This window comes from Leptomonas pyrrhocoris (assembly GCF_001293395.1).
Source record: "Leptomonas pyrrhocoris isolate H10 chromosome Unknown, whole genome shotgun sequence".
Lineage (NCBI taxonomy): Eukaryota > Euglenozoa > Kinetoplastea > Trypanosomatida > Trypanosomatidae > Leptomonas > Leptomonas pyrrhocoris.
In genome coordinates this window covers 2,078,489-2,101,701 of record NW_015438358.1, presented here as the reverse complement: position 1 = coordinate 2,101,701, position 23,213 = coordinate 2,078,489, and the positions used below count along the sequence as shown (strand labels likewise).

Genomic DNA, 23,213 nt, shown 5'->3' with positions numbered 1-23,213 from the left:
TAGTAATTCACAGATCTTTCTTAAAATAATTGTGGGTGGAGGATGTGCGCGCAAAGGGCTGTTTGGCCAGTGGAGACAACTAGCCGCATTCACTAAAGCTGCTGCTCCCACCTCCTCAAGTTCGCGCTTCTGTTCTTTTGCCACACTCCACCGTAGTCGCCTCACGTCGCAAAGAAGAGAAACAAAAAACCAATAGCGAAAAGGAGCAGATTGAATCGTCCTATTGACCCTGCGCGTAGACGACGTAGAGGGTGAAACTTTGTGGTGTTTGCCCAGGGCATGATGAATGGTTTCGTGCTGTTGCACATACACGGCGTTTTCTCTCCTTGATTTCTGAAGCGGCAGGTTTGTGTACTGTGGTGCCTCTCTTTCTTTTGCAATTTTTTTTTTTTGCACTCCTCGTATGCACCGCTCTCTTTCTTTCCCTTTTTTTATCTTAGGCTGCTCTTTTCCCTTTCCCTCTCTCTCTCTCTCATCCAAATCACCGCATAGGCAGTTGAGACGAGCCTTTAAAAAGGTCGATACCTTCTCCCACGTTAACGTGGCCTACGTGACGATGCTAGCTTGCTCTTTGTGCAGCCGTCAGAGTTGTACCTTTGTGTGGTACAAGGCATTCGCGGAGCGGTTTTCTGCTGACTCACAGAAGGGCGTCGTCCGCATCGTCGAGCGTGTGTGTGCTGACAACACGAGCGAATGGCACGACCCCCCAACGATGGCACATAAGCCTTTTCACTCCAGTTCCGCCGACGCAACAACTGAACATCAAGAGCGTGCGTGTGCTTTGTCTGTCGCCGCCATCACCTCCTCACCGCCGCTTCTACCTTGCAACTGCACAGGGAAAGTGTTCCAGTTTTCCGCCAAGGACGTGTATATCTTGTCCGATGCACAATCGCCATTCACGAAAGGCGAGGCAGATGAGGAGAGGGAGCAGAAGATCACGTCTCTTTATCCGTGCTACATAGCTGGCGGATGTCCGTTAGTGGTCCAAGTGCAGACGGTGCACACTGGCACCACACATTGCGAAGAAGCCGTACGACTTTTCGTGCGTGCTTCGCTGGGCGCTGCTGAGGCGGTCAACCGGCACTTCGTCTATTTTTATTCTTTACCAAAGACACGTTTTGATCAATGGCAGCGACATTCGACCGTGTTCGACGAGAGGATAAAGCGATGCAGGCGACGGCCGTCGCTTGTAAGGGCAGATCGTTTCACTGACGTGAGTGAGGTGGACTGCGACGTACTCGAAATGATTGATCTACCACTGTCGAAACTCGTCACCAGGGACGCTTATTGTCGCCATGGAGCCCCTAGTGGAGGCAGCGGCGGTGCCTGCGGTGCAGAGCCATCGGTTCACAATGTAGAGGACGTAGATGCGGTTCCTATGTAGGTACGCTGCGGCATCGACTCAACGTGTGTTCATCGTAGTCCGAAGCGGAGCACATAAGAGAGTGCTTGAAGAGCACAATTGCCAGGTTTTATGCGCATGTTTTTTTTTTTTTAAAGTTCTTTGCTTTCTGTTTTGCTTTATTCTGCTAGTCCTTTCACTGCTCCCCCTTTTTTAATACCTATAATGGCTTGCGTTACGCTTCTGCTCGAAGGTGCGGTGTGTAACAGGTGAGGTTTTTTTTTCTCAAATGGAACTTACATCACGCAACTTGAAGGTTACGATGGCTGTCGGATAAACGAGCAAACAAACAGGCGCACAACAGAAAAATAGAGAACCGTCTTTTCACACCTCAGTGCTGACTTCTTTGTGCAGTGGCACCACACCGTTCTCGGTATTATTATATTGGCAGTATTGTTAGCTGCATGCTTATTCACCTGACGACACTGTTTCGACGGTTGCATTACGCGCATAAGGTACGCACGCTCCTGCTCTGACCTCTTTCAGCAAGTCACGTTTTTTGTTTTTCTTCTCTCGTCTTCTCACTCCATCTTTTCTTCCGACCCAGTCTTCTGTCGCTTCATCGCTCTACGATTTTTTCCCTCACTTGCTTTTCAATTCTTTCTTTTATAAAAAAAATCCGCAAGTTTTCCCTCTACGGAAGAATCCTCCAAGCATCACAGCATCCTCTTTCACATATACCGGCTCAACTTCGTCGTTGGTCGATTGTAAAAAAAGAAAGTAAATCCACACACAAGCAACAAGGAAAATGTTTCGCGCTTCTGTCATCTCCCGCATCGCGCCGTCGCTGATGCTGCTGAACACGGGTAAGGTGATCTCCTGGATGAGCGGCCGCGGCTTCGGCTTCGTCGAGGACGACGCAGATAAGAAGCAGCACTTTGTGCACTTCTCCGCTTTGCAGACGGAGACAGGCGGCTACCGCGCCGTCGCCGTGGGCCAGGAGGTGGAGTTCGAGGTGGCCACGCAGGACGGCCGCACGCGCGCCGAGAACGTGACGGCCCCCGGCGGTGCAAAGCTGCCTTCGGGCCCTCGGCCGCCGGAGGGGACCGGTCGAGGTGGCTTCGGTGGCCGCGGCCGTGGACGTGGTCGCGGCGGCAACTTCAACAACCGCCAAGACCGTGGGGACAGCGGCAACCGCGATGGTGGCCGCCCGAACAACAACTTCAGTGACGAGTTCTAACGCAAAAAGCACTGCGGTCAGGACGAGAAAAAGTAAACACGGCGACACCAACGCCGGAAACCTTCACGAGAACGTGTGCTGCACACGTTCTGTGCGAGACGAGCGCGAGGCGTAATGCACGACAAGAAACAGTATTAATCGTGAAGACACATGCAGCTGATGCGTAATTGCACGAACACCTATTTTTTTTCCACGTACATAGATGCCAACAAATACTTTCAGAGCTGCTCGTGGTGCTTTGAGTAATGAAGAGTAATAATTGTATTTGGTGGAGTGTGTGTGTGTGTGTGTGCGATAGGTTCACATGGCTGTCGGACAGATAGTCACGTAAAGAAAAGCCGCGTTCTCGTTGTTTGAATCGGTTGCGTTTCTGGCTTTGTTTCCACGAATTTACTTTCTCTTTTCCTTCATTTTCATTTATAAATATGGTCCCGGCGTGTTTGAGTTTATTACCTTCGTTTGTTACTGTGATGTGAAGGTTGAATTGAAGAGCGAGCGAATGAAAGCCGCAAAGAAGAGAGGGGAACGTGTTCCAATGCGGGAGTTACTCACTATGGTACACCTGTTCGGATGCCTTTCTTCTTGGACTTGCGAATTAATCACCTCCCTCTTGGTTTTTTTTTTCTAGTACGTATGAATCGTTTAGGTCACATGCTTTTCCATTGCTCTGAAGACCCAAGTTTTCCAGGTACCCAGTAAGCGATCCCTTCTCTTGTTTTTCTCCTTTTCTTTTGAGCTTTACAGATTTATCTGCTTATCGTTTTTCGTCTCACTCGGCATACACCGGATTAATTGCGACGTGGATAGAGCAAAGTGTGTTTCAATCTTTTTCTTTTGTCGTTGTTGTTGCGAAGCAAGACTGACACTTTTTGTAGCCGTGGTGATGTCGTTGCCACAACGACGATAGGGTAGGTGTGGGCAGAGAGCAGAACTATTGGAAGGTTGTGCACGTAGGTGGAAACATAACGTAGCTGATTTTCAATCGACTTTTGTTGTTAAGAAAGTAAGAGAGCAGAGAAAGAAAAAGAAACAGCAACGTGCCGACGCAGAGCATAGAGTGTAATGAGGCCTCAAGTGGAAATGGCCTTCGGAGCGAAATGGTTAGAAGAACTCTTAGGCACACGGGACGGATGGTATGGCATCAATAAGAGGAGGAGACGCGAACCAAAGAGGAACGGAAGGGCGTGGTCCCGAATCGTGTCTTGAAGAGAGGAAATCACACGCACCCCATTTCGGTGTGTCCGCGATGAGTTCTCGTCTCTCGTGCAACGCAACAAACGGTGTTTCGTTGCGGCGCTTGCCGCTTGTTCTTCGCAGGAAAAAAAGAAGCAGACGAAGACCCGCCTGTTCTCTTGGACCCGTCGTCCCAGCAGCGTTGCGCTTCTTTCTGCGACTCTGCAAACATTGTACCCTTTCGTGTGCTTTATTTTTTCTTATCCAGTGATGCAACCGTCGCTCATCTTTTTTTCCCCCGTCTCTTCGCTGATTGGCAGACCGTTCTTTTTGTAAGTAGCAACACGTGTGGAGGTATACGTCCATCTATCCATATTCACAAACTTCAGTGTGTTCTGAGAACTGTTTTTTTTTTCTCCTGGAGGCTATCGCCACACACTCTAAACACCAACACAACGGAACGGCAGCACAGTTTGCAACTTTTTTTTTCGTCGGGTTGCTTACAAGTACATTATAGCTCGGGTGTTGCACACTGAAGGGTGAAGCGAGACGTGCGGAAGATCTGTTGCCTTTCCCACCGCTACTCTGCACCGCACGGTAACGCAGCTCTAAAGGTTCTTATTAGTTGCGAGCAGCCCGTTTCATAGCACATCCTTGCGGTTTTTATTTATTTATTTCGTTTCTTCTTCTCTGCGTGCCAAGGACGGAAGGTTTTGTCACGACCGTCTAACCATAATGATACATAGGGAGGAGAGGCGCACCCCAGAAGAAATCTCCCAGTTGTCATAATCCACATATATATCTGAAAAGACGCCGACTCTCTCTTTCTCTTTTCGTTTGTACTTCTCGCGCGCCGCCCTTCGGAGGGATCTGTCTTCGCGTTGTTGTGTAGTGTGCGTACACACTAAGTAAAAAGCGAAACGAAAGTTTTAAAAAGGAGAAACACCTCACATAAAAAGGATAATTGTCTTCCACAACAACGGACTCAATAAATACCTTGAGAATGGACTTTTCAACCTCATCACGCCAATGGAGCGCGAAACCAAGTACGCTTGCCAAAATCCCCTCCATCCCTGTGATGGCTATCAATAATGTGGGTGACAGTGGCTCTAGCTCTCTCAACGGCAGCCGGACCGGCGCTGTGGCGTCGGCGCAGAATCCACACCCACACCGCTATGACAGCTCGAACGGATTCACATCCACGTCAGATGACGGTCGTGGCTCCTCCGAGTGCGTCCGCAGTGCGTCCTCGGTGCGCTACCACGAAAACTCAGACAGCTGCAGCTGCCCCATGTGCAAGCTGACACTGTACATCTCGTACATGTACCGCGACCAACGCCGTGCTTCCCCGCACGTGATGCTCGCACGGCCTTCGCCCGACTACGCCATGGTCCCAGATGGTTCCCTGCCGCCGCTGCCGGTCCTGCAGAAACCGAGCGGAGTGGAGGTGTGCCCGGTGTACGCGTCCTACGGCTTCTGCCCTCTCCACAAAGGCTGCTTTCTGCCACACGACGGGGCCAACTGCGCCTCTCCACGCGTGCTGCGATTGGGGTCTGCGGACGCGGAGGTGCAGCGACTCGTGCGCCGCGGCATGGAGTTGCAGTGCACTGACGTATGGACGTGTGATGTGTGCGGCTACAGCGAAATTGACGAGTTTGCCGAAATGCCGCTGGGGACCGAACACGCCTTCCGCCAGTGCCCCCGCTGCACCTTCATGTGCTACTTCCCGTACATCACGTACCTCGTCGAAGATATCCTCGCCAGCGTCGGGGATGACTATCAGCTATACAAGTCAGAGATCGACCGCTATCGTGCGCAGCTGCCGGACCTGTTTAAGATTCCCTTGTCCTACGAGGCCCACCGCGTGGCGAACGTGCTGTTTGCGTGGAGTCTCGTGTCTCCGGCGCACGCGCGGGATGCCATGAACACCGTCGTTCGCGAGTTCCCTGAGGTCGAGGCGATTGTGAGCATCGGCAGCGGCGCCGGCTACGTGGAGCACATCTTCAATCGGGTGATGCACCACGTTCCCCTGCGCGAGGAGTGGGAGGTGGACCGCCGCCGGTTCCCCATCACCGCGTTTGACAACGTTCGGTGCGACTTCTACGGGAAGCGGGTCATCCCAATTTTTGCGTTTGACGCGTTGGCGCTGCAGGGCACCTACAGCGTACACGTCTCGATGGGCGGGCCGGTAGCTCTCTACTCGCTCAACTGCAAGAAGTCCGCGCTGCTGCTCTGCTGGCCGCCGTTTGGTTCTCGCGAGCGGGAGGAGAGCTCGATGGGCTTTGAGGCGTTGGAGTACTTTACCCGGCAAGGTGGCACGACGTTCATCTACGTTGGAGACACCGCGGCAACAGGGGACTGGCGCTTCCATATGCTCCTCAAGTCCCACTACAAGCTCGTGCGAGCCTACCCGGTGCGGCGGGAGTTGCGGCGTTGGTGTCCGCAGGAGATGGGTTTCGTGTACGGCGGGAACGACTCGATCGGCGTGTACCGCCTTCGCGATGTGCCGTTGCTCACCACGTACTAGCGGTGACGGTAGAAGATAAAGGAAATGAAAATGACTTGCGACGGGCTCCTTTGCAGTGGCTGCGCCTGAGACGCTCAAAAAGAAGTGCTTTACCAACAAATATAGTACATGAGGACCGCCTTGTGGGTTACCTTGGCGTGCAACCGTAAGGCAGGAACGAAAAAGGAAACGAACAGGACTCCCATCCGGTGTGTGTGTGTGTGTATGTGTGGTGCACGGTTCTGAAAAGCAGGGGAAACCAACAAACGTCCCCAAACCACAATGGCTTCGCAGTGCTGCGTATCTCATGACACCATTGTTCTTGTGTTGAGTTCGTTGTCGGTTTTCTTTTGTTTTGCAAGCTATGCTGAGACAACAGTACCAATAACAGCTGCTTCTGTTTTTTCTTTCTTTTGTAAATGCTCTCTGTGCTCTTTCTTTTCTTTTTCTTATTTGCGCGTGAATCCTTGTGGAAAAGAGCGCCCCTTTTCTCTCGTGCACGAGGGGCGACACTCTTGTGTTACTTGCTTGTTTGTTTCATCTCGCATTTAATGTTCCTTTTCTTTTTCTGTTTAGCCTTGTGGGTTTTTTTGGTTGTTTTGTGTTGTTCGCAGTGTTTTCAGTCTTGCTGCGTATCCATTATGCCCCTGAGGCCTCCCTTACGGCAAACCGTGCTCGAGTCTTCGTCTTTGTGTCCCTTTCCTCCCGCCCTCTTTACGTCTCCTTGCGGTGCGTAAAGCTCTGTGCGTGAGTGGGCACGCATTTGCGTGAACGACGGAGAAGCGGTTAACACACGCACACGCGCACACACCCATGAGAAAAAGATGCAGTCATAAATGTCCGACTTTTCAATTTCTTTTTTTTGCTTAAAAACGTTTTTCTTCTATTCTGTGCCCCCCTGATTTTCGTTTCCCTTCTTGACCTTTCCTGGCCCTTCAGCACCCGCTCGTTACCCGACACCGTGTCTCCGTTTGGACGCCCCCCTCACAGGTGTCGGGGAGCTCTTCTCTCTTCTGTTCTTTCATTCTACTTTTCTGTTCGTTTCGATCCTTCTCGCCACGATTTTTTCTTCCTCGTGTTTTTTTTTTATCAAAAGCAGCTTATTCTGATAATTGTCTTTTTTTCTTAAACGTCTATATGGATATATGGATATATATGGATATATATGTATTCGACCGTATCACTGCTTTATACCGTTCTTTCATTCGCCCCTTCGCCGCCTTCTCTTTTTGAAATGTATTTATGGTTTTGTTTTCTCTGGCTGATGTGTCGTGCGAGAAAGAAAACGAAAACGGTTTTTACCTTCGAAAGGACGCAGCTGATGCGGCGACGGTAACAACTGACAACAACAACAAAAAAAAACCCTAACTGACTAGAAAAGAAATCATCAAAACCACATCAAAAACCAAAAAAAATGACTATTATTATTCGTTTTCGTTTCTCGAATCCGTTTCTTTACAAAATCCTCTTTTTTCTTTTTAATGCAGAGAGGCGCTCCTGTGCTCCTACAACAATAGCAAGAGCAAAGAAAAGACATGAGGATAATTGCACCTCATGGGATTACCGTTACTTGACCTTTCAGGTGGTTGCGAAATCCTTCCGCCCTTTTCTTTTCATTTTGCTGTTTGGCGCACTTTAATTACATATGTATATTGGATGTTACAGGTTATTATATACTCATGGCCTTCTCTACCGGACGTACACTGTTCTACAAATTTTGGTCGAGGGAGGCGATGGGCCTTCACACCGACGAAGTATGAGCTGCGAACGACTTGTCAACTGCAATTGAGGAAGCTGCATGAAGTAGCTACCGAATTATCTTTGTTCCGCGGATGAGGGATCATTATTATATATACAAAGGGTCCGAGGTACTGCCGTAGGGTTGGACGCGCGACGAAGGATCTCAATAGCGTTTCTTTTACTTGTTCTCGTAAAATCATATTAGCGAATCGTGAGGCGGTGAGGTAAAGAAAACCAATTTTTTGCTGCATATTGTAGGCGTCTCACAACGCTGTGAATGCACAGCGTAGCTAAACCGTAGGAGTTCTGCGCGTGAGCGATGTACCTGTGCGCACACTAATGGCACTTGCTGGACGTGAATGGATGTTGTTGTTTTCGTTGTTGTATTGCTGTGGCATTTTTACTTTCTTCTTTTTGTGGAGCTCTCAGCTCGCAAGGGCACAGGGGTGAGCGTGGACTTCATTGAGCAATTATATTTCTCAGGCACTCACATCATTGCTTTTTCCTGCCCTTTAAGAGCTGGTTTTTTATTTTGAATAAGAAGAGAAACGAAATGAGAAATTTTTTCCAGCAAAAAGATTTTTGTTGTTCACATTTTAAAACGGTTTCTGTTTTTTTTTTTTTCCCTCCTGCGTACGTTGGTTTAGGACTGCAATGTTGCTGTTGACACGTACGAGAGTTATCTAAAACTAGAAACGCTGGGTGGTTTAAGTCGGTCTCTTTTTTTTCTTCTCCTCCCTACAAGTCTTCACAAAACTTGAGCAGACACTGTTCGAAATCCGTTTTTTTCTTTTGTTGTATTTTGTTGTATTCTGCTGTGTGTTGTGGTGATGCTGTTGTCATGAACATTGGAACTGGCGATGCTGTGGGTAACATTATATATATAAATATTTTTTCCCAATTAATATATATTTTCACGCTATTGTCTTCGGTCGCTGAGGCTTTTTAAAATTCTCTCTCTGCAAGCGGAGCACTCGCTGTGCAGTTGTGTATCGCGAAGTTTGCGCTGCACATACATTCCCGCAATACAAGCCCCTCCCTCTCTTTTCTTGTTATCTTTCAGTTTGTATTCGTATCTTGTCGTGATCAATGCAATAGAAGACGATGATGTTGAAAGGTTGGGCGATGAAAGAAAGACGGTGTGTCTCTCCGCCACACGTCTGCGACTTTGACGCGTTATTATTATTATTATTATTTTGTCTGTGCCTTTGTTTCGCAGACAAGAGGCAGCAAGTTCAAACGGCCCGCTTAGACGCTTATTCAATGCTTAACGGACATGTTCCTTTCAAAGAAACATTGCCGCATTACAACTCTGATTTTTTGGAGAGCAGACCTTTTTAAATATGTGGCTGCATATCTCACTGCTGGCGTTGGCGATGGGCACTCATCTCCTTTGTTCTTCCACGCTTTTCTCTCTCTCCTTTCGCCAACTCTACCTTCCCGGCTCAGCAGTCGTTTTAATCCAACGTGCGGCCTCGGGAGTGCGAATCTGCACCGCCACCTTGTTTACGAGTTTATCCTTCAGAGGAAAAAGATCTACTCTCACCGCACACGCGCAGTGGGGTTGAGTGCCGCCGCTGCGCTTTTCAATACAACGGAAATCTAGCAATCTTCTTTTTTCTTTGTTACCACGCAGGAGAACACCGCTGTTTACCTTTCCACATTAAGGCGTAGAACTGCTTCTTTTGTATTCTATTTGTTACCCCCCCCCCTCACACAGCGCGTCGCATCACCTATCCATGAACCAATTGGAGTACTTCCTGGCCAGCACCGACGGCAGCAGGGCAGATGTGATGCGCTACATGCAGCGGCTGCGGGACCTGGATGAGTGGATTGAATACCACCTTACGCTTCTGCGCGCCATTACGGCAAACCGCGTCGTGTATCTGGTAGGCGCTGCCCACGAAGAACGCACCCGGCATCGTGGCGGGCGTCGTGCTGGCGTGCGAGGACGTGGAGGAGGTCGGGGCCGTGGGGGTGGTCGGGGAGGCCCCTCCACCGCAGCCACGCCGCGTCACGTGCACGATGTGGACGCAGTGGAGAATGCGGAGGCAGATGACGGGACTCACGGTGGCCCTGTTCCTTCGCCCGGTGCGGCGACAACGGCGACCACCTACATGGCGGAGCTGCAGCGGCAGTTTGTGTGGCATGAGACGTGTGTGCGGCAGCATTGCCAGGAGCGGGAGGTGCTGGCGGCCGAACTGGCGGAGCGATGTGCGGAGGTGCGGCTGTCGATGGCCTCGCGTCTCGCTAACTTTGCCTCCGTGGCCGACGTGCCGGTGACGGAGTTGGCAAGTTAGAAATGAGCGACACAACAACCACAGAGGAAGATGGCAGAAAGCTGTGTCTTTCATTCCTCGTCTTGTCACCGGTGTTACTTCCGTGCCGTCTTCGCATGTTCATAACTGATATCCTTGTTGTGATTCCTATTTTTCTTTTTGCTTTGGTGTTGTACGCCGCGTGCTGGCGGCACGACTGAGGTTGCCTCGCTTTTTAGCGTTTCTTTTCGTAGTCGAAGAACGTCTTTTTTTGAGGCGCTCTCTCTATTGCCACCTTTGCTGCTGTAAATCCAATCGGTGCGGTCTCCTACTGCCAAGAATAAGACTGTGGTGGACCTTTACTTAGTTGGCTTGCTTTGTATTCAGTTTCAATGGTCTGTATTGTCGGAGAGCCGAAGTGCTGGACAGCAGTGCTCTCTCTCCCTTTCTCTCTCTCTCTGGCGGCTGCTACAATGCGTCGGCTTCCACGACGAATCTTCTTGCTCCCGCACTCATCACCACAGACCCGTCTTCTTTCTCCGGCGCCTTCACACTTTTCGGTCTTCCATCGGATGTGCTGGACAATTTAGACAATTTTTGAACGTGCACGAGGCGCTGGTTCGCTGGACTCCGCCCACCGGCACCCTCGGCCTGACAAAAAGCCTTTTTTCTTCTTGTGGCACGAAGGGGAGGGTGGTGGTACAAAACAAACCACCTCTGAGCCCGCAGCGCACGGCGCATCGCGATGTCCGCCATCGGCAGCCGCCAGCAGCGGCTCTTCACCGGTGCTCTTTTTCCAGAAGTGCTCAACGCACAACTCTTTGCCTTCGCCGCGCGGCATCACCTGAAGAGTAACGTGTGGGTGCCACGGAAGGCCTTCGACGCGGCACTGAAGCCGTACAACGTTTTCGTGTTGCCCAACGCGGCTCTCTGTGACGTGTCCCTCACCCCTGGCGGTGGCGCGGTGGAAACAACGGAGGCCATCGGCACCGATCTTGTGCTGGTGAACGCGCAGCACACCTCCAACCAGAAGTTCATGGAAGAGTTCCGCGACTTTTTGGTGTCACGATTGACGACGCCGGTGCTGCCAAGGGATGCCATCACCTCTCTCTTCCTCCCCCAGACGTTCGCGGCTGAAGCTGCGGGGCGACTGGATGCAAAACCCTACAAATACATAGGTGTGACATTTACGCAACTCGACGACCGAGCGAAGGGTTGCGCTCGAGAAAAGGATTTCTTCAGTGCCGCAGACCAACTAAGCGCCAAAGCTGAAACCGACGCGGCGAACGCATGCGCTGACTTCACGCAACAAGACCAGCAGCCACAACCGCGACAGCCAGTCCCCATTCTGCAGCCCGAACCGCTGTGGGACAGGCTACCGCCCTTCCAGTATCCTCTCGCGCTCAACGGGTCGCTTTTGATGGGGGCGGAGGTTGCGAGACGGCTTTTGGCATTGCAAAAGCAGGGGCGCTTCTACAGCAACTACTGGCGACGCCTGCGCAGTCCCACGGCGAAGCTGCAGAGTTTTTTCTACACCGGCCAGACAGAATACGCGGGGCGGTACAACCCGTTTTATTGTGTCCGCTACGTTCCGCACAACTACACAGGGCGACCCTTTCCGTTGGACATTGCACGTCTCATGCGACACCGTGCGGTGGAGTACGGCTACGTGTCCCGGATGTGGCTGACCCGGCGGCAGGGCGAGGAGCTCTTTGGCACGACGCTGCTCCCAGAGCACGCGCACGACTTCCCAGTGGTGTGTTGCAACTTCCACAGTGGTGGACTCGAGTCGATTGCGTACTACTGCGCTGATCAGTTCGCCCACAGCGAGGATCTGTTCCCCACGCAGCGAGAGATTGAACTGGCCGCGAAAGGGGTGTGGATTCCATCCACGAAGATTGCCGCTTTCCCGCTGCTGCGGCAGCTGCAGGAAAAGTACACAACCGAGACGACACCCGTCAGCAGCGACCGCAGCGGCATGGATTTGGCGAAGCAGGACGCCAACCGACACACCGAGTTCTGCCAACGAACCGAGGCGTACAGCGCGATCCGCCTCGTTGGTTTCGACCAGGACAAGGGGGATAAACATATCCGCGCAGCTCACCTCGGCAAAGCGTTGCATCGTCAGTGTGTCCTCTGCGGCTACCCGACGCCGGTGTTTATCTCTCATCGCACGCTGATCAATTTCAATCTAGCGGTAAAAGACGGCGAGGAGGGGGTCGTGCAGCTGCAGTGCCCCGTGAAGCTACCGTATGACAACGCCTGGACGAACGGCGAGTGTTGGTTTAACATTGCCCAGATGCGTGAGCCCGCGGTGGGCGCAGAGCTGATGGAGCACTGGCCGCGGCACTTTCTCACACGCCGGCGCCTCAACAGAAATTTGGCAGCGCAATGCTGCCGCCTTCAGATTGCAGAGCGAGCCCGCACGGCAATGGCGACGCCTGCGGAGCGCAACACCACAGATCCAGCCGCTGCTGCGGCTCTTGACTCAGAGTGGGTGCCTTTGTATATGATTGAGGCTGCTGGCTGGAAGCTACGTCCAGGAGCCGCGGGTGTGCGATACGTTCCTAACCACGATGGCGAAGACTTCACACGCTACTACGTTGGTAAGAACATTATGTTCCGCGTGGCGGACGTCTGCCTCGACGCCTCAATTGTAGCGTGGATGCGGCGGTACACACCCATCAACGCGCAGTGTCACCCGTACCTGCGTGGGCTTCGACAGTTGCTCACGCTGCGCGCCTACGAACGAGGTTACCAGTCACAAACTTGGGTGGCTTTCCCAGATGTGCAAGCAACGGCCGCATCCCTGCCAGTTCGTCTCACCCCGAGCCCAGTTCGTGCGGGCATCACGCCGCTGGCCACGAGCCGCTTCCAGTTTTCGCAGCCGCCCTTTGTGCGCCTTCGCGATTTGGTGTTTGTGAACAAAGAGGAACTCGCACCGCCACTTTGGCAGGCAGCTCGCGGGCACAACGGCGTGAGCGACGCAGCAATGGGTGGTGGTGCTGCCGCAGCCGCGTCGGACGAGCCGGATGCGCCGCTGCGGCGCATGAATGCGGCTACGAGGGCGATGGTGGAGGACGGCGTTGGAATTTCCGCAGAGGCGTTCTTGACGGGGGCGGCACAGAGTCGCATGCAACGACCATCGAGCACGCCGACGCTGCCCACAGGGACGCGACTCCCCATCAGCGACACCGATGATGATGATGGTGGTGCGGATGCTGTAGAGGACGTCTTGGACGACGACGACGATGTTGGCGAGTTGCCCTATGAGGGCAGCGAAGCGTAAACTCCAGCGGAACTGTTTGTGGGTGTACCGCCTCGCAGGTGCTCTGGCTCTCTCTCTCCCTTTCTGGGTGGGAGCGCTCACTTTTCTCGTGTAGTATTCCGCGGTCATTTGCGTCCTTTTTTCTTCCTTTTTATCGTCGGCGTTCTGTTCAGCGATATGCTGCTACCTTGTAAGCTGCTCTGTCTTTCGACGATTTAACCTTCTTTTCAATTTCATCGGCGATACTGCCGGGAAAGAATAAGAGCTCCAATCTCATAGAAAAACGAAGAGCGTGAGCTGTATGGAGGAGGATGGGAGGCAAGGACGCTTCAGTGCAACGACACTGCGCGAGCTGCCGAGTCTGCCACCTCGAGGCGAGAACAGACAACCAATGGTTTACGTATGCCTGTCCGAGAAGAAGGTGCTGACGTGCGTGCTTTTCGTTGCCGGTGCTCATCGTATTAGGTACATGAAAGTGGCGAAGCTCCTTTTTTCGAGCTAAAGCGCGCAGGCTTTTTCGAGCTCTTCGAATGCGCTGTGTTCGTCCTCGCTTCACCGATTGGGGTTTTCTTCCCTTTCCCTTTCTCCCTTTGGATTCACCGCCACCGCACACCCACCCATCGTCGCACCGAAGCAGAAGCTCCTCCTTCATCTTTATACATGCAAGGACTTCAAGAGGGAGAGTAAAGTTTTTTATTTCTTTTGGTCGAATCCGAATAACTGCTTCTTGCCGAACTTCTTCGTCATAACACAAGCTGAGAACTGCGCTGTTCTTGCTACAACTGTGAGTACGTGCGAGGAGTAGAGAATAAAGGACGACCTCGAAGGCATAGAAAACGAAGAGAAAGTAGAAGAAATGGCCCCCGTCAACGGTCGCAAGCGGCGCCGTGCACATGAGGACGGCGACGACGCTGGGGCGGCCCCCGCGCCCGCACCGCACCGTGTCGAGGAACCACGGGAAGAGGACGACAACGTGGACGACGACGAGGCGGACCACTCCTCCGCCGGTGAGGCCGAGGATGAGGAGGGCGAAGACCTTTACGGCGATAACTTCATGCAGGACTACCTCGAGCCGGACGAGGAGAGCGAGGTGCCGGAGGACGAGGTGGAGGACAACGACTGGATCGCGGACGACGAGAGTTCAGTGTCCGAGATCTCCGAAAGCGGCCGCCTCGCCGTCGATGAGCTCCTGGAGCGCCGCCGTCAGAAGGAGGAGGCCCTCGCCGAGGAGCGCCGACAGCTGCAGGAGGGCATCTTCAGCGACGTGGACAATACGGACGAGGAGGAAGAAGATGAGGAGGACGAGGTAGCAGTAGAAGAGGGTGAAGGCAACGACGGAGGCGGTGCGTCGCGGAGAGTTGGTGGCGGTGGCGGTGAGGGCTGCAACGGGACGTCTGCGCGTCCGGGCGACGACGGTGCGGGCGACGAGATCGACGGCTACGGCGACCCGAACGACGACGCGTACGTGCGGGGCGATTTGGAGGCCATGAACTTCAACTGGCGACAGCCGCAGGGCGAACTTGTGGAGTGGCTCGCGCAGGAGCTGCCGCGGCGTGTCATTAAAAATCGCATCTACAACTTTTACCACAACTACATCGTGAACGACGTCAGCGTGTACGAGGAAAAGGTGAATGCGATGACGCGGGAGAACGACATGAGTTTCCAGCTCAGCTACGATCACTTGAGCCGGGTGTATGACAGTGTGCTGGCGCTGTGGCTTGTGGACGCGCCAGACCCAATGATTGAGCTGCTGGAGGAGGCGGCGAACTACTTTACCTTCAAACTCTACCCGCAGTACCGGAAGGTTCACGCGCACGTCTTTGTGCGTGTCTGCGACCTGCCGCTCTGCGACCCCATTCGCGACTTCCGTCAGATTCACATGAACGTGCTGGTGCGAGTGGAAGGGGTGGTGATCCGCCGCTCCCCTGTGTACCCGCAGATGGACGCCGTGAAGTACGACTGCGTGCGCTGCTCGTTTATTATTGGGCCGATTTACCAGCGCGGGGACAAGGAGCAGCGGGTGAGCATGTGTCCCAGCTGCCACAGCAAGGGACCATTCCGCGTCAACATGCGCCTCACCGAGTACCGCAACCACCAAACAGTTGTGCTGCAGGAGTCCCCCGGCAAGGTGCCACCGGGTCGCCTGCCACGCAGCCTTGAAGTTGTCCTCACGAACGACCTCATCGACCTGGCAAAGCCGGGCGAGGAGGTGGATGTGACGGGGATTTACCGCAACAACTTCGACCCCCTCCTCAACAGCCGCCAGGGCTTCCCGGTTTTTACGACGGTGCTGCACGCGAACAACGTGATTCGCCGCACGACGGAGCTCGGCATGTTCCGCCTGCCTGATGATGAGCGCCAGCGCATTATGGAGCTGAGCAAGTCGCCGAACATACGCCGGAAGCTGCTGCGGTCCATCGCCCCGAGCATTCACGGCCGTGACGATATTAAGCTGGGGCTGCTGCTCGCTATGATGGGCGGCGTCCCCAAAGACATCGGCGGTGACCAGTCGCACCGCATCCGCGGCGACATCAACGTCCTCATGGTGGGCGACCCCGGCTGCGCCAAGTCGCAGTTCCTGAAGTTTGTCGAGAAGACGGCGGACCGGACGGTGTTTACGACCGGCCGCGGCTCCACCGCCGTCGGTCTGACAGCCTCCGTGCACAAAGACAGCGTCAACGGCGACTTTGTGCTGGAGGGCGGTGCGCTGGTGATCGCAGATCGCGGCTGCTGCCTCATTGACGAGTTCGACAAAATGTCCGATCAAGATCGCACCTCGATCCACGAGGCGATGGAGCAGCAGACTATCTCGGTGGCGCGCGGTGGCATCGTCACGACGCTGTCGGCGCGCTGCTGCATCATTGCCGCGGCCAATCCGATGGGCGGCCGCTACGACCCCTCCACCTCCTTTGACGCCAACGTGAACTTGACGACGCCGATCCTGTCGCGTTTTGACCTGCTCTTTGTTGTGCGGGACGAGGTGAACGTTGAGCTGGACGAGCGCCTGGCGTCGTTCATCTGCGACTCGCACATGCGCAACCACCCCCGCACGCAGGAGGAGACACGACAGTTGGAGCGCGATCGCCACGAGGAGCTTTCAAGACTGCGGTACGCGCTCGAGAACGCCTCGACGGAGGGCGAGCGGGCAGAGTACGAGGAGCGCCTACGACACCTGCGTGAGAGCATCGAGGACCGCTCCCGCTTCGAGGACGAGGACCCGAACAGTGACAAGCCGCTGCCGCAGTCGCTGCTGCGCAAGTACATCTTGTTCGCAAAGAGCCACTGCTTTCCGCGCATCTCAAACGTGGACCCCGACACGATTGCGCGGCTCTACGTCGAACTGCGTCAGGAGTCGAAGCACGGCGGCATCGCCATTACAGTGCGCCACATGGAGTCGGTCATTCGCCTGTCCGAGGCACACGCCCGCCTGCATCTGCGCGAGTTCGTGACGGACGAGGACGTCACCGCCGCTGTCTCCCTCTTCCTCCGCTGCTTTATTAATACCCAGAAGTACAGCCTGCGCAACGCGATGGAGGCGAACTTCCGCAAGTTTCTCGAGTCGGACACGGAGAGTCTGCCGCTCATTCGCCATCGCATTAAAGTGGCGGTGCAGACGGTGCGGCACTTCGAGCGGCAGCTGTCGGGTGGGGTCGAGCCGACACAGGTGCGCATCGACGTGGCCGAGCTCGACCACTACACGAGCAACATATCGCAGGAGGCACTGAATGTGTTTTACACCAGCGCTGAGTTCCGCAGAGAGTACCGACTTATTCGCGACCCAGTCACGCACGTTCCTCTGCAAATCGAGCACACCCTGGTCTAATTGCCGTCGGGGAGGGAAAAAGAGAAAGAAAAAACTACGATGATTGTATGCGCGTGGGGTTCAGTACTGTCATTCGGTGTCAGTGTTGCAGTCGCTGCGCGGTCTAGGTTTTTTTTTCTTAAGACGTTACATAGAAGTTTGCATGCATAGAAAAATACATGCTCTGGGAAGAGAGAGTTGCATAGATGATAATAAGCACCCTTTTGTGGTCTTTTGGCTGCATGCCTCTTTTTCTTTGAAAATCACCTTTGCTGCTCCGTCAAGTTACGTCTTCAATCACAGGTCACACGCGAACTCTAATGAACGCGTCTTACGGGTTTCTTAAAGACACATTCCCGCTGAACACACGTAATGCTTTACAAGAAAAAGGAGTCATTTTTTCTGACAGTGGGTTGGTGCGCTGTGACATTCGTGTTGCTGCTGAAAAGCGTTCGTCTTAAGCCTTTTTTTTTTGAGGTCGTTGTCGAGTAGGTGCAATCTTTTGTCCGCGGCTACTGTGGCTTTTCTGATCTATTTCACAACTTCTACACGCCACCGCGTCTTTTCCTCTTCTGCGGCTCTCGAGGGCGTCTTTTCACTGCTCTGATTTCGTCTTCCCTCAATCCGTGTTCTCCCTTGTTTTCTCTCCTCTCTCTTTCTATCGACGCTTCATTTACTCCGAACTTCTCAACGACTGATGTTTGCCTTTTCTGATCTCTTTGTAGATACCGCAACGGCGGCGCCATGGATCGGATTCACGTGGAGCTGTCCCCCGATGGTGCGGTGACGCGCCGACCTGTGGTGAACGCACATGTGACAGAAGAGGAAGAGCGGCAACGCGCCTCGAGAGACGAATACTACTACCACAGTCAGGAACCATACTCTCCAGACAACGTGGCGAATTACTCAGCGGAAGCGATGTTAGAAGTAGAGCTGGACGCAATTCTACGAGGAGATCAGACGGCGAGATGGCGCAGTGTGCATCGCGGTGCGGCAAGCGTGAAGACAGAAGCCGTCTCAACGCTGCAGCCACCTCCTCCTTTAACCGTACTGACTTCTCGGCAAACTTCACCAACACCAGAAGAGCAAACTCGCACTCTTAAAGGCGTGCTGGACCATGGCAGCTCGTCGATGTCGCACTCTGAAAACAGACGCACCCGACGATCAGCGATGCGGCACAGCATCGACCGCTTCTTTGCCAGTGAGGAACGAGACGAGAGTGCCGTGGAGGGTGTTGAGGAAGGGACGGAGGACTTTTCGGTGAGCCGCCGCTCCAACCCCGACGCGCCGTCCGTGCTCTCTCCATCCTCAGCGGCATCGCCGGCGCAGGCGGAAAGCGGAAGTCTCGTGGAGGTTACTCCAACTACAGGGAGCCCGCCGCGCGCATTGTTCATCCAAAGCAGACGCAAAGCAACCGGCAGCACCGTCGGCACAGAAAACGGAGAGCGTAGAGTTTCCTCGCTCGGTAACTCGTCCGGTGGTGTTCAAGAGGTCGGCAGGCGTACGCGCAACGTCCTGCAGAGCATCACTGTCAATACCATCATACCGATGTCGCCAGAGTCGCTCACGAAGCGGTCCTCTGCTAAACCGTTAGGTCGAGGCAAGCACACACACGTGTCTTCTCCGCAAGCGGACGAGGCGGCGTGCTCGCGCTGCGACGACGCCGGCGCTCATCTCTTTCGCTCTCCCCCCGACGCCGTGCAACAACTCATGCGTGGCGCGGAGGTTACGGTGACGTGCGATGCGTGCGACTCGTCTCTGAGCCTGGTCGTGCTTTGCCCCTCCAATTCACTCCCTTCTGTGCGGTTTTGCCCCCTGTGTGGTAGCGCCGTTGCCTCGATGCGTGTGCTAGTGTTGTGGACATGCTAGACGGGTTTCATTACACGATGCTTTTTTGTTTTGTGTTTGTAAGCAACGCATCTTTCTTTCTTTCTCTGTTTGCTCCCACACACACCTCTACACTAGATGCTCTCACTAGATTCTTTTACTGTTTTTGTCAGCCTCTTTTTTTTGTGTCTTAGCCGTTCCCTCTAGATGGATGTGGTGAAAGCTGCCGTCGCTACAGCGTCAAACAACCAAGACCTTCAAAATTGAGAAATCGAGCGGTCGCGCAGCACGTGAGGACGGAACAGCGGCAATATGCTCTCTGTTATCCTCATCATTATTATTTTTACTGTAAAGGATGAATCCTGAAAACCCGAATGGGGCTTCCAACGTAGCAGAGGCTGAAAGATTGCATTTGATTCGACTCCCTCCTCACTTTCCCCCTCCTACCTTGCTGCTGTCAAAGATATCAACATCGTCAAAAGGAACTCGTTTTGTTTTTGGAGCGGCGTGCGAGTCTCTGCGCCTCAGGAACGTCACATTCAGAATAAGCGGAAGAGAGAGAGAGAGGGCGCCATGTTTCTCCGTTCTCTAGTCAGTTGGGCCTACGGCTACGTGAAGGGCGTGGCCAAACAGTACCTCTACAACGAAACGCTGGGGTTAGCGCAAGAGATGCTGCTGGCCGACAGCATCAGCGATGCCGCGGAGCTTTTCATCGGTGCCGCTTCGAAAGGTGGAGAGTCCTTCTGGATGGACTTTATCTTGGTTCTGAGTGTGTTGATCATCGTGCTGATGATGACGACGTGCGTGGTACGGTTTTCCATCTGGATCTGCATCGGCATTCCACTGGCCGCGCGCGATCTCGAGCAGATCCGTGCGGGCAAGAAGGACTACCAGATTCAAGCCGCGCGAGAGAAGGAAGAGCGCAAGAAGCGCGTCGAGAACGGCGAGGAGGAGGCTTTCGTGCCCCCAGAGAAAGACCTGCAGGAGGTCTCGGAGTTGCTCGCCAAGATGCGGCAAGAGCAGGACAAGAAGCCAGGCGAGGCCGACAAAACGAAAGAGCAGGGGAAGGAGGTGACCTTCACGCCCACGTCGCGACGCCCGGCGCAGAACGCACGCGCGACGCCCGCGTCTATTCTTCGCGGATTCCCTGAGGTGGACTTTATGGCCACCTCCCCCGGCCAGAAGTACTTCCTCGTGGGGTGCCGCAGCAAGCGTAGGACCTCGCTGTACCCGCAGAGCGACGCCACGGCCTTCATGGAGCGGGGAAAAGAGTTGCAGGAGAAGCACTTCACCGACGTCAACGCTACGGTCACCACCGCCGTGGGACTTGAGCAGAAGGCGGAGATCTTTGCGGCCAGCTTTTCCGCAGACGACGCCCGCCTCGTCGTAGGGGAGCGCTTCACCGACAAGTTTGTCTGCTTCACCTTGTCAGGCCGCACCAACGTGAGTCTCGTGTTGTTGTGGTCTATGAAGCTGCCGGGACACCGCCTCGTGTCCTCCGTGCCACGCTGGGCCCCGCTTGGCACCGCTGGCATCCTCAGCATTGTCGACGCGGCCGCCGAGGTGGAGGCGATCACGCGCGGCCCTGCGGAGACGGCGACGGCGCACAAGGAGAAGTTTAAGGTGGGCAGCGCGCTGGCCTGGGCGGTGAGCGACGACCGCGTCGCCATCGGTGGCGCCTTTCTGCGGGAGCCGCGCCTCGCCCGCGTGGTGCAGCGCCCCTCTAGTGCTGGCATCGCCTTGGAGACCTACGTTGTGTTTCCCAACCCACAGAAGCTGCGTGTGACGGCGCTGGCCTTTGTGACGCCTAATGCACCCGAGTTCAACACGCGGAGCTACATGATTGTGTTTACAGAGAACGGCGTGGGCACGATCTACGACCTGGGTTCCCTCGCATCGCAGAACACGCCGCAGGCCGTGTGCACCTTTGCCGACACTGACTTTGCTGAGTACCGCAGCAATGCGCCGGTGCGCATCATCACCGCCGTGCGTGGCAAGGCCTACCACGAGGTGTTGCGCGTGGCCCTCGTTCGCGGTTCGAACGTGTCCGTGTACGAGCAGCGCGGAAAGGCCACAGATGGCGTCTTCCAGCTCATTCGCATTACGGACATTTTTGACGCGCAGGAGGGCGACATGATTCGCAACGCGGCGTTTTTGCAGAACGGTTTGGGGCTGGCGACGTGCGGCAACGCGGACGGCCGTCATGTTCGCATGTTCACCCTTCCCGCCGAGGGCAAGACCGCGTGATTCAATGCAATTGGCTCCTCTTATTATAAAAAAAAACAAAAGGGAAAATCAAACTTCCAATTTGAGTTTATTTGCTGTTGCAGCTTCATCTCTTCTACACCGTTGTGGTCACTTGATTGTGGCTTTTTGAGATGGTGCGTTCCGTGGGTCTGTTGTGCGATAGAAGCACGACGCTTCCAGATGAAGACGGCCAGCCACGTAGATCTTCCCGGTTTACGTAATTCGTCTTTTTGCTCGTTTTGCTTCGTCACACAGCGACGATTTGAAACCAAAATGGAGTTAAAACAAAAAAAATAGTTAGGAAGTCGGCAGCAGATGCTGTTTTGCACGACACTTTACTTCATCTAGAGCGTTTTTTTTGTTTTGTTGGTGCTGCGTGTAAAGACGAGTACAACGACAGCTCTTGCAGAAGCCCGCTGACGAATGTAACCCATTTCATGATTTTTTTTTCTGTTTCCCACTCTTCTGTTGTTGTGCCTCAAGCACCTTTGCAGGTACGGCACACTGTTTTTCGCCTTCGCTTTAACAGCTGTTCCTTTCTCACCTCGCGTTGCCAACGCTTCTCTGTTTCTCTCTCTCTCCTCTCTCTTTCTCTCTCCCTCTATTTTTCCTTTTTCGGATATACTCCAACTTCTCATGAACCAGAACTTTCATGTGGGTGGCTGGTAGTTGCATTCTATACGTTGAGCACTGGGTTGCACTTTGATATTCTGCGTGTCAAACTTTCAAAAGAGTGAAGACGTTAACGTTTTGAATCCAAAACATTAATCGTGTGAATGCGCTTGAGTTCACCCAGCTAGTTGTGCACCATGAAGTTTAATCCACATTCCCGCATGAAAGCACGGAAGCGTATCTCGTTCAACTCAAACCGGAACAAGGTACGCTTCATCCACGTTCCTCCACGCTCGCAGAATAAGAAGTTTTGGTTCACGGAGACGCAGCGCGTGGTGAAGAAAGGCCTCAACTTTGAGGTGGAGCCGGAGATAATGATCGAGGTGAACATCGAATGCCGGATGCAGATCACCGCAATGGCGCGGAAGCCGCCGTCGCACGCTGCCAAAGCTGCGGCCACGGCTGGGCTGGCGAAGGGTTCTTCATTAGTGATGACGTCGTCATCGCAGCGCAGTTTTGTGGAAGTTCAGGAGACGAACTCACTGTTTTGCTGTGATGCGCGTGGGCAGGACCGGTGGCAGTGCATAGGGTCAGTGGGGGCGAGTGAAATGAAAAAGGTTTTAGTGACGATGCCGCCGGGCACGTACCGGATGCGCTGCGTTGGCGGTGGCTCGGTGCAGCTCTTTGCGCAGGCGTGGGACATCGAACGAGAGCTGATCTAAGCGAAAGGCGAGTTTTCTTGTTGGAAACACCTCGTCGTTAATGTGTTGGGTGCCGGCGGATTTGTGTGTGCGTATTCAGCTGCAGTGTTGTGCTTGAGACGCATGTGCTCTTTCTTTTTTTTTTCTTCTCTTGGGGGTCAGAATAAGGTGTGGGATTACTGCGAGAGGAAGTGGTGTATCACAATCGATATTGCGCCGTTAAGGTAACATAATGAAAAAAAGAACAGTAACCTCCCACCTTATTAGGAGCACTGATGAGCAAGCAAGAGTTGGGAGATGACAGATGCGATTGTAACTAAGTTGTGTGTTGCTATGCTCGTCTGCATACACACAGGCGCAAGGACGTCTGTACACCGCGGTGGAAGCCGAGGACAGAGCATTGTTGCGGACCGCCCTTCACTGCCCGAAGTGGATTCTTTATATGAACAAATCTACCCGGCGCTCACGTTCCCTCAGAGAAGCTTCCGTCTCCGCTT

At 53.8% G+C, this 23,213-nt stretch overlaps 9 protein-coding genes across 11 annotated transcripts; all 9 read left to right on the top strand.

The window, feature by feature from the left end:
- Window positions 1-403: 403 nt before the first annotated feature.
- Window positions 404-1,384, top strand: ABB37_01753 (hypothetical protein; the record flags this gene model as incomplete). The annotated part of the gene is made up of 1 exon (XM_015798375.1): window positions 404-1,384. The coding sequence occupies one exon, from the start codon at window positions 404-406 to the stop codon at window positions 1,382-1,384; it is 981 nt and encodes a 326-aa protein (XP_015663895.1).
- Window positions 1,385-1,948: 564 nt separating this feature from the next.
- Window positions 1,949-2,582, top strand: ABB37_01752 (putative mitochondrial RNA binding protein rbp16; the record flags this gene model as incomplete). Of its 2 annotated transcripts, none has more annotated exons than XM_015798374.1 (1): window positions 1,949-2,582. In XM_015798374.1, exon 1 carries the CDS (start codon window positions 2,151-2,153, stop codon window positions 2,580-2,582), a length of 432 nt encoding a protein of 143 aa, XP_015663894.1. In that variant the 5' UTR covers window positions 1,949-2,150. The 2 variants fall into 2 exon arrangements, with proteins under 2 accessions (XP_015663894.1, XP_015663893.1); XM_015798373.1 differs by having other exon boundaries at window positions 2,028-2,582.
- A 1,492-nt stretch (window positions 2,583-4,074) lies between these two features.
- On the top strand, window positions 4,075-6,282 carry ABB37_01751 (hypothetical protein; the record flags this gene model as incomplete). Its single annotated transcript, XM_015798372.1, has 1 exon — window positions 4,075-6,282. The coding sequence occupies exon 1, from the start codon at window positions 4,759-4,761 to the stop codon at window positions 6,280-6,282; it is 1,524 nt and encodes a 507-aa protein (XP_015663892.1). The 5' UTR covers window positions 4,075-4,758.
- Window positions 6,283-9,449: 3,167 nt separating this feature from the next.
- On the top strand, window positions 9,450-10,301 carry ABB37_01750 (hypothetical protein; the record flags this gene model as incomplete). 2 transcript variants are annotated; one of them, XM_015798371.1, is made up of 1 exon in its annotated part: window positions 9,450-10,301. In XM_015798371.1, the coding sequence occupies exon 1, from the start codon at window positions 9,741-9,743 to the stop codon at window positions 10,299-10,301; it is 561 nt and encodes a 186-aa protein (XP_015663891.1). In that variant the 5' UTR covers window positions 9,450-9,740. The 2 variants fall into 2 exon arrangements, with proteins under 2 accessions (XP_015663891.1, XP_015663890.1); XM_015798370.1 differs by having other exon boundaries at window positions 9,453-10,301.
- Window positions 10,302-11,004: 703 nt separating this feature from the next.
- On the top strand, window positions 11,005-13,548 carry ABB37_01749 (hypothetical protein; the record flags this gene model as incomplete). The annotated part of the gene is made up of 1 exon (XM_015798369.1): window positions 11,005-13,548. One exon carries the CDS (start codon window positions 11,005-11,007, stop codon window positions 13,546-13,548), a length of 2,544 nt encoding a protein of 847 aa, XP_015663889.1.
- An 835-nt stretch (window positions 13,549-14,383) lies between these two features.
- On the top strand, window positions 14,384-17,350 carry ABB37_01748 (putative DNA replication licensing factor MCM2; the record flags this gene model as incomplete). Its single annotated transcript, XM_015798368.1, has 1 exon — window positions 14,384-17,350. One exon carries the CDS (start codon window positions 14,384-14,386, stop codon window positions 17,348-17,350), a length of 2,967 nt encoding a protein of 988 aa, XP_015663888.1.
- A 703-nt stretch (window positions 17,351-18,053) lies between these two features.
- Window positions 18,054-19,198, top strand: ABB37_01747 (hypothetical protein; the record flags this gene model as incomplete). The annotated part of the gene is made up of 1 exon (XM_015798367.1): window positions 18,054-19,198. The coding sequence occupies exon 1, from the start codon at window positions 18,074-18,076 to the stop codon at window positions 19,196-19,198; it is 1,125 nt and encodes a 374-aa protein (XP_015663887.1). The 5' UTR covers window positions 18,054-18,073.
- Window positions 19,199-19,618: 420 nt separating this feature from the next.
- ABB37_01746 (hypothetical protein) lies at window positions 19,619-21,403 on the top strand (the record flags this gene model as incomplete). The annotated part of the gene is made up of 1 exon (XM_015798366.1): window positions 19,619-21,403. Exon 1 carries the CDS (start codon window positions 19,730-19,732, stop codon window positions 21,401-21,403), a length of 1,674 nt encoding a protein of 557 aa, XP_015663886.1. The 5' UTR covers window positions 19,619-19,729.
- Window positions 21,404-22,047: 644 nt separating this feature from the next.
- ABB37_01745 (hypothetical protein) lies at window positions 22,048-22,737 on the top strand (the record flags this gene model as incomplete). The annotated part of the gene is made up of 1 exon (XM_015798365.1): window positions 22,048-22,737. Exon 1 carries the CDS (start codon window positions 22,213-22,215, stop codon window positions 22,735-22,737), a length of 525 nt encoding a protein of 174 aa, XP_015663885.1. The 5' UTR covers window positions 22,048-22,212.
- Between the last annotated feature and the right edge of the window lie 476 nt (window positions 22,738-23,213).